The sequence below is a fragment of the Leptonychotes weddellii genome, chromosome 11 (assembly GCF_054177405.1).
Source record: "Leptonychotes weddellii isolate Sample4059 chromosome 11, ASM5417740v2, whole genome shotgun sequence".
In the NCBI taxonomy this organism is placed as follows: Eukaryota; Metazoa; Chordata; class Mammalia; order Carnivora; family Phocidae; genus Leptonychotes; species Leptonychotes weddellii.
The window spans coordinates 45,814,441-45,827,942 of NC_138379.1; the positions used below are offsets into that span (position 1 = coordinate 45,814,441).

The 13,502-nt window shown below is 48.3% G+C and overlaps 1 protein-coding gene across 4 annotated transcripts in view; it reads right to left on the bottom strand.

The window, feature by feature from the left end:
* Positions 1 to 10,179, bottom strand: part of STIM1 (stromal interaction molecule 1) — a 177,650-nt gene extending 167,471 nt beyond the window's left edge. For 2 of the 4 annotated variants that reach the window (XM_081798732.1, XM_081798733.1), the window contains exon 1: positions 9,460 to 10,171. In XM_081798732.1, coding sequence (XP_081654858.1) covers positions 9,460 to 9,598 — 139 coding nt within the window. In that variant the 5' untranslated portion in view covers positions 9,599 to 10,171. Of the gene's footprint in view, positions 1 to 9,459 lie in introns of all 4 variants that reach the window. The other 2 variants (XM_081798729.1, XM_081798730.1) reach the window with 2 other exon arrangements.
* Between the last annotated feature and the right edge of the window lie 3,323 nt (positions 10,180 to 13,502).

Below are 13,502 nucleotides of genomic sequence, written 5' to 3' on the forward strand. Positions count from 1 at the left end.
ACTGAAATGCCAAGGGAGTGGTACAGAATGCAGATACGTATTAGTCACCATAAGCCACAGATACCACTGGGTTCCCTTTACTGTGCCTGATATGAAAGCTCTCTAGCTGTGCGGGAAACTCCTCAGAAGCAGTGCTTGATGCTGACTTTGTGTACTCCCAATTCTGCCCAGTCCAATTTCTGTGAACATGATACAGTATTGTGAACCACTTTCTAGTTCTCCTCTGTATAAGTTTCATATCCCCTAACAATCTAAACTGGCTGTGTTAGGGTAGAAAGACTCCACAACAGAGCGGAAATAGCATGTGAATGAGAATCAGACAAAATGAGATTCTAGCTAAAACACTGGGCAAATTTCGATACTCTGATATGTAAAATGAGGAGTTTGGAAGAGATGGTCCTTAAAAGTCCTTGAGCTTTGACATACTAAGACATTAAGTCCTAGCACCTAACACCAATGACCTAAAAGGTCGTAGTAAGTTTTTCATCTGTCAATGTGTAAGTCCCAATTCAATGCCACTTATAAGTCTAGCTCTCTGAGGCCAAGTTGGGGCACTAAAGACGCCAAGGTCAGTAGATGCACAATGGGCTTCAGAACTGAAGGTACCAAGCTGAGCAGTTGCAAGACAACACTAGAACGTAGGATAAAAAGCTACTTTAGGATTGGGCCTAAGATACAGGAGGAATATAGAGGGAGGGGCCATGCCAATCTACATGTCAAAGCAATGAAGTCATGCATGAACCAAGAGGACATGATACCAAAGGGAGTACAGAGAGACTCCACAAAACTCTAGGAGGCAAGTAAAGGAAGTTAAAGAAAAGCTGAGAGGGCACAGCACCTAGAAGCCATTGTTCCCAAGATCATGGCCCTGGGGTGACACCATAGGCATCTTCTTTTTACCACAGGCAGGGTAAATGTATCACGGCCCTAGGGTGATACCACAGGGTGATACCAAGGCCCCCAGTGATCCCCACCCTGCTGGTGTTCACGCCCTTGTTTAAGGCCTTCACCTTGAGTATGGGCCAGACTTACTGACTTGCTTCTAACAAACAGAATATGGCAGAAGTTGTGGCATATCAATTGTGAGATTAAGCAATAAAAAGACTATAGCTTGGGCACTCCCTCTTGGATCACGTGTCCTGGGGGAAGCCAACTACCATGTCAGGAGGCAGCCCAATGGAGAGTCCCAGGTGGCAAGGGACCAAGGCCTGCCAACAACCACATAAATTAACTTGAAGATGCTCTCCCCCGCACCCCCGCAATCGAGCCGTCAGCCCCAGCCCAAGAGCTTGATGCAACCTCATGAGAGACCTTGAGCCAGAGGCACCTAGCTAAGTGAGCACCCAGATTCCTAACCCACAGAAACTGTAAGATAATAAATGTTTATTATTTTAAGCCTCTAAGTTTGGGGATAATTTGTTATGCACCATTACAGGTAGGGACCAGGCCCATCTGGTCAGCCATTTCAAGCCTGCAGCTGGGGCTAGGGAAGTGGTTACACCCAATAAAAGGAAGGGAGAAAGGACCGGAAATAAGGTCAAATACAAGCACCCACATTTTATCAATAGCTTCCCTACAGGCTAGAGTAAGGCCTGAATAAAAGCCTAGCTCGACCATACCCAGAGTCTATACACGTTTGATGGGTATACCTCAAGTTAAACAGTGGGACTGTAGCAGGTTCAGAGGTGCTTTAGAGAGGTGGTACCACAAGCAGACACTCGGATTCTGACTGGGGTTTTTCAGGCCCACAAAAGCTAAGGTTGAGAGGACCCAACTATCCCTAATCATGCAGTACTTGAGAGTTTATAAAGCCTTCTCACCATGTAAGTTATCTCATGTGATCCTCACTACAAACCTATCCATTAAGGTTACTGATTCCCTTTCTACAAATAAAAAAAAACTAAGCCTGAAAGAGATGAAGTGACTTACCCTCCACTAGATCCATAGTTAGTAAGGAAAGGAGCTGGAATTCTCAAGTCCCCCTAAATCCAGATATTTACTTCTGACGGCTGTGGCCAACTCAGACCCTTCAGCAAAGCCAAGCCAATCATCTCACTCTACATCAAGGCTTCTATCCAGCCCCATCCACTCACTTCCCAACCCTCTCCTCCCCGCTCCACATGGGTCCTTGGTGGAATCAGACAGTCTTCCAGCTACTCTTAACTGCATTCTCTTGGTAAGGATTGCAAAGGTAAGAGTCTGGTTTCTTTAAAATCCTACACAAAGTTCTTCCAAGTGAAGTGAAGCTATTGGACCCAAACTGATCTAGATGATTTTTTTTTTTTTTTGAACAGAGACAAAGAGTGAGAAATTCTAAAACAGTGAAATTTTTTTTTAAAGATTTTATTTATTTATTTATTTTGACAGAGAGAGAGAGACAGCGAGAGAGGGAACACAAGCAGGGGGAGGGGGAGAGGGAGAAGCAGGCTTCCCACAGAGCAGGGAGCCCAACGTGAGGCTCAATTCCAGGACCCTGGGATCATGACCTGAGCCGAAGGCAGACGCTTAACGACTGAGCCACCCAGGCACCCCTAAAACTGAACTTTCTAAATAAGTGAAGTTTATTCTTCAACACTACCTAACCCTCTCCGAGGAAAATTTTTTCAACTTCTAACCAAGTGCTTAGTGAATTACAGGAGAATCAGAATCAGAAAATAAATCCCCTTTGGTTTAGTTCTATAAACTTTATTATATACAAAGTATAGTACATGCCAAGCCTTGTGCTAGGAGCTTGCTGTCCTACCCTCCGAGGAGTTTATGGTATGCTGAGGAAGGCAAGCACATACACAGATAACTCCACTAGCACAGCATGGTTCCTAAAATTATGGACTCTACCATGTTCTGCAGCCACACTTGGTTATATATTGCTAGACTATTCAAACACCCTGTTAACACAGCTATCACCAGACCACTGAGGCTAAAGGCTCTGAGTGCCAGATCCGTGAGGAACACATCAACAGGTAATATGTTCTGATAAAAACAGCTATGGTTTGGAACACAGATCCCCAGAGGCATAGTTTTGATCCTGCCACTTTTTAGCTATGGGAGCAAAAACACAAATTTCTCAGCTGCAAATTTGTCACTTTGAAAAAGGCCATAATAATAAAAACAGTCCCACCTAATTCCAAAGTTGAGGATAAAATAAAATAGACTGAAAAAGAATAAACAGGGGCGCCTGGGTGGCTCAGTCAGTTGAGCGTCCGCCTTCGGCTCAGGTCATGGTCCCAGGGTCCTGGGATGCAGCCCCCCCCACCCCAGCACTGGGCTCACTGCTCAGCGGGGGGCCTGCTTCTCCCTCTCCCTCTGCCCCCAGCTTGTACTCTCTCTCTCTCTGTCTCTCTCTCTCAAATGAGTAAATAAAATCTTTTTTAAAAAAGAAAAAGAATAAACAGTTCTGAGCGTGGATGAAAATATCAAGTACCCTGTATGAGCAGCACATCCACGGGTTGAGGAAAAGCCCAGAATGTGTAGCAAGACATATGAGATGGTTTGAAAGGAAGAGAAAAAATATGATCCATTCAAATAGGCCCTGATTCCACCTTTTCCAACAAACTTTAACAGAGGTTTTAGGCTAGGCACAATAAAAACAGAGATAAATAAAGTACAACCCCTCCTCCCTTCTTCCACAGAGCTTACACTTGGAAGAGAGCAAACATATACACAATGTGTTGTTATGTGTTACATTAGAAATTTATACAAAGTGTCCTGGGGTAATAAAGAAAGCTCTGTATTGTTATTATTTTATTTCTTAAACTGTGTCCTGGGCACATGGTATTCAATGTATTATTTTTTATACCTTGCTGTATATCTTAAATATTTCATATATTTTATCAGCAGTAACAAAAAAACAACAACAAAAAAAAAAAAAAAGGAAAAGAAAAGAAAAGCTCTGTTGGAAGCCCAGACTTCTCTCCCTAAAAGTCTGATAGCCGGAGCTGCTTGTTTCCTGGAGTATCATTTCCCACAAAGGGAACTGTACCACAGCATGCCCATGAAGTCATTAAGCAATGTATCTCAAAGTTACTCAGCAGGAAATGAGAGGCCCCTTGGTGCTCAAACCCAAGTCCTAGGACGCCCGAGGAAACCATTTCCCTCAACAAGACCTCATCCCTTCCTTGCCAAAGAACAGGAGTTCTTAACATGAAGGCCCCACATTCCGGAGGAGCCCATAGATAGAATTCAGAAGGGCCTGTGAGTTTGGATGGGAAAGAAATTACATCCCTATTTCAAATATTCTTTTACTGAAAGGTAACATTTCCTTCAATTATATCTTATGGGCAACCAACCACAGTATTAGTAGCGTACCTATGATTTTGTCACCAAAAGAAATGATATTTTCACACCACATTACACTTGCACATATCTCAAAATATTATTTACATTTATCATTACTTCAAGATTATGGTAGTTCTTAGACCTGCCCCTAGATCACATATGACTGCAATCTTCCTGTCTACAGGCTCTCATGCGAGGTAGCCGGCCAAGTATGAAGCAACTCTGCCCAGTTATTGTTCAGCCACCAAACAGTGAGACTCCATGTACTCACACTGGAGACCCAGGCATCTACAATGCCCGTTCCTGCAGCCTTCCCCAAGTCAGACCACCACTCCCTCCTGGTTCCCCTCTGCCTCTACCCAACTCCTCCTTCCAGGAAGTCCTCCCTAGCCACCTCAGCTGAGCCCAACCCACACACAGCTCTCTTAATCCTCAGGCTACACTGTCTACACTGCCTGGTTTTATGCTTCATTAAGCCTGTGCATTATGCTACATTTAATAGTAGCATACCCCCTGCCCCTAGACTTAGACTTCTTTGGTAGCCCTAAGTCTCTTCCATAGCACAAAGCAAGCAGTAAGCACTCATTGTGGATTGAATAACCAATTAAGTCAGGGTCCTTGACTCGATTGTCTTTGTCTAGCTCCACCAATAACCCACTGTGGAACTTGTATTTGATGCTTCTCTGGATGTCAGTTTCCTCATTTGTAAAAATAAGTGGGTTGAACTAACTGATGTTTCCACCTCTTAACTTCTGAATTAGGCAACCACTTTCTATCTCCCAAGATCTGAGAAAAAAATTATGGGGGAAACTGAAATGCCTCCCCCAGCTCTCCCAGGCAGTGTTAGTCACTTGCTCCTCTGGGCTGCCCACAGCCTTGTGTGTGTGTATACAATACCTCTATCACAGCGTGGATCCCAAAGCTGTGAGTGAGTCTATACCCTAAGGGCTGAGGTGGATGCAGGGAGAAGAGTCAGGCTGCCTGGGTTCAAATTCTAACTCTACTCCCTACTTGCTGTGCAACCTTGGGCAAGTTTCTTAACCTCTCTCTGATTCCATTTCCTCCAATATAAAACAGGACTAATACTCAGCACACCGGATGATTGTAAGAATTAAGTGAAATAAAATGTTTGGAACAGTGCCTGCCACACACTAAGCACTAACAAATGTTAGTTGCTATTATTGCTGCTGTTAATTAATGTCTTCCTAGGCACTGAGTTGCTCCTTCAGCTGGATCTCTGTCCTCCTCCCATTCTCCAAACAGTGCTCTGGTCACGCTTTCTTCCGCAGCACCATCACATGATAATATATTTATTTATGTATTTATTTCCTAGCTCTCCACTAGACTGTAACCTCCTTTTTTTTTTTTTTAAAGATTTTATTTTTTATTATTTATTTGAGACAGAGAGAGCACATAAGAGGGGGGAGGGTCAGAGGGAGAAGCAGACTCCCTGCCGATCAGGGAGCCCGATGCGGGACTCGATCCCAGGACTCCAGGATCATGACCTGAGCTGAAGGCAGTCGCTTAACCAACTGAGCCACCCAGGCGCCCCCTTTATTTTTTTTTCAAAGATTTTATTTACTTATTTGACAGAGAGAGACGCAGCGAGAGAAGGAACACAAGCTGGGGGAGTGGGAGAGGGAGAATCAGACTTCCCGCTGAGCAGGAGCCCGATGCGGGGCTCGACCCCAGGACCCCGGGATCATGACCTGAGCCGAAGGCAGACGCCTAACGACCGAGCCACCCAGGTGCCCCGAGATTGTCACCTCCTTGAGGGCAGAGAACCTATCTGTTCTATTCATCCTTAAATTCCCACCATCAAACATACTGTGTGTGCCACAGAGCAGACACCCAAATATTTGTTGAATAAATAGGACATGAGCTGCACTGTTCGAGGTTTGCTGAATAAATTAACCTAGCTAAGGGGTGACTGTCAAAGCTGGGTGCAGATGATGTCCTAGCTGCTCCAGGATTAGTGTGACCCTCTCCCAGCCCCAATATTAGCCTCAGCCAAGCCCCACCCACCTGCCCTTGGCCCTGGTCCAGTTCCGGGAGCTACCCTCAGCTAAAATTAGCATAGCCACCAAGATGGCCAGGCCATTTATAGCCTTGGAGGCAGCAGCAACTAGCTGGGTGGGCAGACAGGGCTCTGGCCTCCCACTCCCACCAGGGGTTGATTGAGAAGCCAGCCTGCAGTGCACAGACTGCCTAGATGCCTATCCTCCACCCTGTTCTGGCTATACTGAGTCACACCACAGTTCCTGATCAGAGGCCCTCAGTATCTCCAACACTGGCAGTCACAACCTGACTCACCTGGGATCCCCCACAAACATTCTGCAGAAAACCTTTTGAGTTTCTGGAAGCAATGAGCCCAGAGTCTACGGGAGGTTCCAAGCATCGGTTCCAGGCCAGCTTCAGAAATGCAGCCCCCAGGGTAGCACGCCCAGGCTCAGATCTTTACTGAGAAAGTGACTTAGCACAGCTGTGTGTGCGGGCATCAAAGAGCCAGAAGGTGACAGGAATGGCCTCTCCACTGCCCAACTGAGGGGGCCTCTTAGTGGAGCACCTGCCTTCACTGCAGGGACAGGGCTCTAAGATGGACAGATACATCCAACGAGAGAAAAAATCCAATTCTCTGGCCCCTGCAGAAGACTCTCCAGGGAAGAAAAAGACAGCTCTTTCCTTGGATCTCATCAGCTCAGTTACAAGGGCCTGCCTAAATAACGACCGGGAAGAAAGTAACATTCTCTTGGCCCTGCCTACCACTCCTTTAATGGGGCAGGGCCAGAGAAGATGGGAGAAACCTAAGACCTGCCTATAAGACAGAACCCAGTTTCTTCACCTATAAAAAGGGGGATAATACCACCTGCCATGCATTCTACTAGGCTATTATGAGCCTTTTATAGGAAAAATAGCTGTATAATTGTAAAGTATAAACTATAGAGAACATATAAATTGACCGGGTATGCCAAATCTGATTAGAGAAATGGCAGCTTTAAGGGCAAGTAAAACTCCTGTGTTCTAAGACTACATGGGGACTGTAAGGCCTACGAGAGTTTCTAGCTGCATAAGAAGCTTCTCCCCAAATCCTTTAGCAGAGCCCAGTCCGTAAGCCACCTCTTTGCAAAAAAAATGAGTCCCTGTCTGAGTCAAAGTCCCAGACAGGCCCAAGGGGACAACCTAGAACAACAGTTCTGGGGTCCCCAGGTTCTCACAAACTACAATCATGCCTAGTACCTAGGGTCTCTCTCTGAGACTTCCCTCCCTGGGATTCAGTATTATTATGACAACAGAAACTAATTTCTGAACTGAGAGGAATCAAGGCCTAAGTGATAGAGTCAGCATAGCCAGGCGTCTGAGATATGTTGTGAGGCGGGCTGTCCCCACAAGCTCAAGTCATGGGGTGGTTCTGAGGGATGCTGGAATGCCTCTTACCTTAGGCAGGTGTGTCCACACAAACACACACACACACACTCTTCTCGATAGCAAGCTAATGCCTAAAGTTCAGAATTTCATCCCTTTAGCTCATGTCTAAAATATAAAACACCTCCTCCCCCCCCAAAAAGATATTCATTTTATGTCAGGCACTCATATTTTAGGGGGAGAAAAGGACATTTTATCTGTTATAAACAGGAATGTCACGGAGACAGCAGAGATGTTCCTAGGGTTCCTAGGGTCTACTTCACAGTTTGATCTACATCTGCCTCGTAGACTTTCCCTTCACAGCCCAATGAAAATCAAGCTTTGAGCTACATTTCAGGGGCCAAGGAGATACCATATGGAGGAACAAGATTAATCTGCAAGAAAGACCAATCTTCAAAATAACAGCCTACGGGGCGCCTGGGTGGCTCAGTCATTAAGCATCTGCCTTCAGCTCAGGTCATGATCCCAGGCTCCTGGGATGCAGCCCTGAATCGGGCTCCCTGCTCTGCGGGAAGCCTGCTTCTCCCTCTCCCACTCCCCCTGCTTGTGCTCTCTCTCTCGCTGTGTCTCTCTCTGTCAAATAAATAAATAAAATTTTTTAAAAAAATAAAATAAAATAAAAAATTAAAAAACAAAATAACAGCCTAGGTGCTATGCTTGTACGTAGGGCAACCCTACTTGCAACTCAGCCCTTCAGGTACACCCAGCCCAATCAAAGAAGTTAAAAGAGAGGGTTTTCGGAGAAAGGGTCTATCATCAAAGCCAGCATCTGGATCCATCCATGAAACCTCCCAGCCACTATGACCTATGTTTCCTTTTCCTCCTATATCAATGGGTATCCACTGAGCAGTCCCCTCATAAAGAACTCAGCTATAAACACTCCCTAATCCACAATCCACTGCTTTGGATAGATCACGGTGACAGGGTGAGAGAAATGGGGAAAGAAAACTGAATTCCTTCTAAGTCTTGTGTAAAACAACTGAATTTTAAAAGTATTCTTTTCTTTTGCATTCTGCAACAGAACTCCAGGGCTCCTGATACCTGACAAGGCTCCATGAGTGCATAAGGAAAAACAGGACAGATCAAAAATATCATAGAATTCCTACCCTCATCAGTCAGAAGAAATGGAATAAATCAACAAGTGGCCCCAGAAATTATACCATACCCACAATAAGAAAAAGCCATTTAACTCCCTAGTGGTAAATAGTATTCGATCTAAAGAACTGCCTTGATATTTCAAATGGGATAGCTAAAAGACAGCGGATTACCTAAGGGAAGGGAGGGACTAAGTTTCCCACGCTTGTTGGAACAGAAAGGCACACCTCAACACCAAGCTATAGGGCAACAGAGTTGGCCCAGCCCTGACTTTCCCTGCCCAACCCAAGTAGCCTCAACCTCCCCTGTGCTGCCAAGTGCTGAAACTGGCCAAAAGCAATAGACTTATCATGGCCAATAGACATCATTTGCCTAAGCCATTCTTCCAGACAAGTAGTCCTGAGAAGAGGTCCTGGCTTGCTGATCTGAAAGGCCAAGGTGCCCGAAAGGCCAACCCCTTCTCACTGCCAACAAAAGACATCCTGGGGAGAGAGGAGGAAAGTTGTTCGTCAGGGACAGACATTAGCCATGGCTCCTGAACAGAAAGAACTTCTTGGACTACTGAGAACAGGCAGTGCCATCAGCCGCACATGTAGAAACCTAAGGTTCAACTTGCCCACTCAGGCACCTCAGTCCAGCCCAGTCCAGCCCGTGGCAAGGCCTTACCTGCCGCAGTGGACTCCTCAGAACTAGCCCCCGAGCCAGCTCCTGTCGCCTTCTCGCTGTGGCTATGGCTGAAGCTCTGGCCGTGATGCAGGAGGAGCCCCCAGAGGAGCCACAGGGCAACACGGGCGCACACATCCATGACTCCAGGTCTCAGTCAACATGCGCCTGATGTGGACACCTCAGGATCCCAGAGCAAAGCCGGGAGCCCAGAAGTGTAGCCGACAGTCCTGGAACCCCAGGCAAGAGGCCCTCGAGGTGCCGCAGCTGTCCAGCCACCCGCCGGCCTGCCTCCTACCAAAGCCAAAGGTCAAGTGCTCCAAGTTTGGGCGCGGGAGGAGGGCGGGTTCCTCCGGTCCAACAGTGGGTCCGCTGGAGCTGCGGCGGCCTGAGCGCCGAGTCTGCTCCAGCCGCTTCCGGAGAGTTTGGACAGGGTGGCTGCGGGGCCGCTGTCAGCTCCGCAGCGGGCTACACCTCTGCGGGAGGAGGCGGACGGGCGGGATCTCCCGCGGGCACCGGAGTGGGGGAGGGAGGGAAGAGAAGGGAAGAGGGGGGCACCTGGCCTCTCCCCGCCGAGTAGCCGCGAGCAGCACAGGCTCGGGGAGGGCGTGCAACTCGCAGGTCCCCGCGGGCGCGGGCGGCTCCGGGATCCCAGGCCTCCTAGGCTGAGGTCAGCGCCCCCGCCCAGTCCCGTGCCCAGGCGGCCGGCGGTGCCCAGGTTCAGCAGGCGGACGCGCACTGGCCAGGCCCGGGACAGCGGCTCCCCCGCAGGCTGGCGGGCGGCGCGGGGCGGGCCCGGGGCGGGCGGGGGCGTGCTCTCCTGCAGGCCCGCCCCGCGCCGCCCGGCCCCCAGCGAAGCCCGGCCCGCCCCAGAGCCGGGCTTATCCCGGAATAACCTGTTAGAGGCAGCCGCCGGGTGCCCCCAGCCCGCAGTGGGCTCTCCCCGGCCCGGGTCCGCACTAGTGTCTGCCAGGACCCCCCTCCCGCGCCAAGGGTCGGGTCCCGGCCTCCCCTTCCCCCACGGGAGTCTCTCCCGCTCTAACCGCCCGCGTATGGGCGGGCGCGCCCCGGACACGCAGTAGCTCAGGTAACCCAGGCCTGCGGCGACGGCGGCAGTAACTGCCCTGCCCGGATCTCCGGGCCTCGGTGCTGCTCCACTCGCCTCAGCTCTAGAGCCGGGCTGGACAGAGGCCCCCGGCACAACGATTGCTATCCCGGGATGCCTGAAGCGACAACGGCCTGGCCGGGTTGGGCCGGGGGCACGCTCCCAGCCCACCTACTTCGGGCCGGCTTTCAGGCTCCGCCCTCCCGCCGCGCCGCGCAGCCAATCAGCTTCCTCCTCTCTGCAGTTTAGGAACCTGCGCGCTTAGTCACCCGCGCGCAGTGGCCCCTGGCGGGCAAATCTGGGTGCTGCAGACAGGACTCGAGCTCCTGGGAGGCCCTGCCCCTTTGCAGAGGGGTTGGGGAGTGAAGCAAGGATCCGCCCCGGGGCAACCCATTCGGGACTGCGAGTGTTTTCAGAGGAAATGATGCCAGGTAACAAAATGAAACGTCCAAAACACTACAGTTAAAATTGCCCTACACATCCCTTAAGTCTCGGCTAAAGGACCCCATCTGCCCATCTGCTGACTCCCCGCCTCATTCAAGCAAAGTCGGATGCCCTCCTTTAACTGTCACAACCCGTTTTCCCACCTGCCCCTCAAATCCCCTCCCCTTTGAGGTTTTTGTGGGTAGGGCCTGTGGCTGGTTCCTCTCGGCCTCTCACTCGCCCAGCTCTGTGTCGCTTGGAGGAGGTGTTGGCGACTTAGAATGAGTGCCCCAATGAAGAGAGAGCCACACCTGGGCCTCCTTCAACAGAGCCTGCATTTCCTGTTCTCTCTCGAGCATGCTGTCAGCAGATCTTTACTTAAACCTGCTCTGTGCCCTACCCTGCCCTTGGCACCGGAGGCAGGGGAAGGAATTACGCGCAGTCTCTCCTCTGACTGACAGTGCTAAGCCAGCTACCTGTTCTGAGCGAGCCCTCTGAAGACCAGGAACATGGATTTGCTCAACAGCTGCCTGGCTTAGGGGTTAGGCTGTTGATATAAAAATACACTTCTAACGTCATCTACTACCACTCTTCCCCACTCTCAAGCTCCAAGCACACTGGCCTTCTTTAAGTTCCTCAAACACATTGAACCTTCACCACCCCACCTTTGTATCTGCTGTTGCTTCTGCCTGAAACACTCTCCCCTTTACCTCCAGCTCCCCGTGTAGCTGCTCTTTCCTTCTTCCAGATACAATTCAAGGTCTCCTCCTCAGAAACTCCCATTTCTGACCAGTGCCTCAGGTCCAGAATTAGACCATACAGATGTCCGCCTCCCTCCACCCCATAAGATTGAGTTTTCAAAGGTCAGGGGGTTGTGTCTTATTCATCTTTGAGAAAGGAGGATGCAGCCATAGGCCCAGCACAAAGTAAGTGCTCAGTAAAAGTTGGTAGACATGAGTTAATTCATTTGATCACTAAAATATTTATTGAATAACAACTCTGTGCTGGGAGACTGGCCGGAACAGAAGATGAGCACCCGACCTAGGTTCTACTAGACATATGCTCTGAGTCAGGGGCCTTAAGCTCAAATGGCAAAGTTGGTAGACAGATAACACAATTGAGAGAAGTAGGTGAATAATAGGGAGTGGTGGGGACTATGGCACAATGGAGAAAAGGCAGAAAGGTGGACTCAGTATTGCTGGATCATCTTTAAGAGAAGTTGGAAAGCTGGACTTTTGCATGACATATCCCCTTTTTTAGTACTAGCAATTAATTAAAAGTAAAAAGCCCTGGGACACCTAGGTGGCTCAGTCAGTTGCTTGTCTCCCTTCGGCTCATGTCATGATCCCAGGGTCCTGGGACTGAGTCCCACATTGGGCTCCTTGCTCAGCAGGGAGCCTGCTTCTCCCTCTTCCTGCTTGTGCTTTCTCTCTCTCTGACCAAAAAAAAAAAAAAAAAAGTCTTAAAGAACATAAATAAATAAATAAAAGTAAAAGCCCTGTATGGACCATATAAACACATTTGCAGTGTAAATTAATCACTCAGATTGCTAGCTTGTCGCTTCTACCTAAGCCAACTTGCCTACTCACTCATTTGTCTAAAAGAATACCCCAGAAAAAAAGAAAGTAAAACATGTTTAACTTCCTTTAAACTTGACTGCGTTATTTCTCTTAGCTACCACATGATTTTTTAGGGAGTATGGGTGCATAACCCATTTGATACAAAAAGCCTGGGTCTTGAAGGCAGGAAGTGAGGGTCTGTTACCAATTCACACCAAGAACTTGAACCTGTCAAAGCATGTTGTGTTTCCTGTGAGGCTAAAATGGTGGCTGGGAACTAATAACAGAATTAGCATATGAGGTGCCTGGTTGGCTCAGTCAGTAGAGCATGCAACTCTTGATCTCAGGGTCCTGAGTTCAAGCCCCACATTGGGTGTGGAGCCTACTTAATTTTAAGAAGAGAGAAGAAGAAAGAAAGAAAGAAAGAAAGAAAGAAAGAAAGAAAGAAAGAAAGAAAGAAAGGAAGGAAGGAAGGAAGGAAGGAAGGAAGGAAGAAAGAAAGAGAAAGAAAGAGAGAACGAAAGAAAGAAAGAAAAGAAAGGAAGAAAGAAAGGAAGAAAAAGAATTAGCATATGATCCAGCAATTCCACTTCTGGATATACACTCAAAAAAATTGAAAACAGGGCGCGTGGGTGGCTCAGTCGTTAGGTGTCTGCCTTCGGCTCAGGTCATGATCCCAGGGTCCTGGGATCGAATCCCACATCGGGCTCCCTCCTCAGCGGGAAGCCTACTCTCCCTCTCCCACTCCTGCTGCTTGTGTTCCTGCTCTCGCTATCTCTGTCTCTGTCAAATAAATAAATAAAATCTTAAAAAAAAAATTGAAAAACAGGGTCTCAAAGATATATTTGTACACCCATGTTCATAGCAGCACTGTTCACAATAGCCAAAAGGTAGAATCTGAATGGAAAGACAAATGAATAAACAAAATGTGGTATATACATACAGTGGAATATTATTCC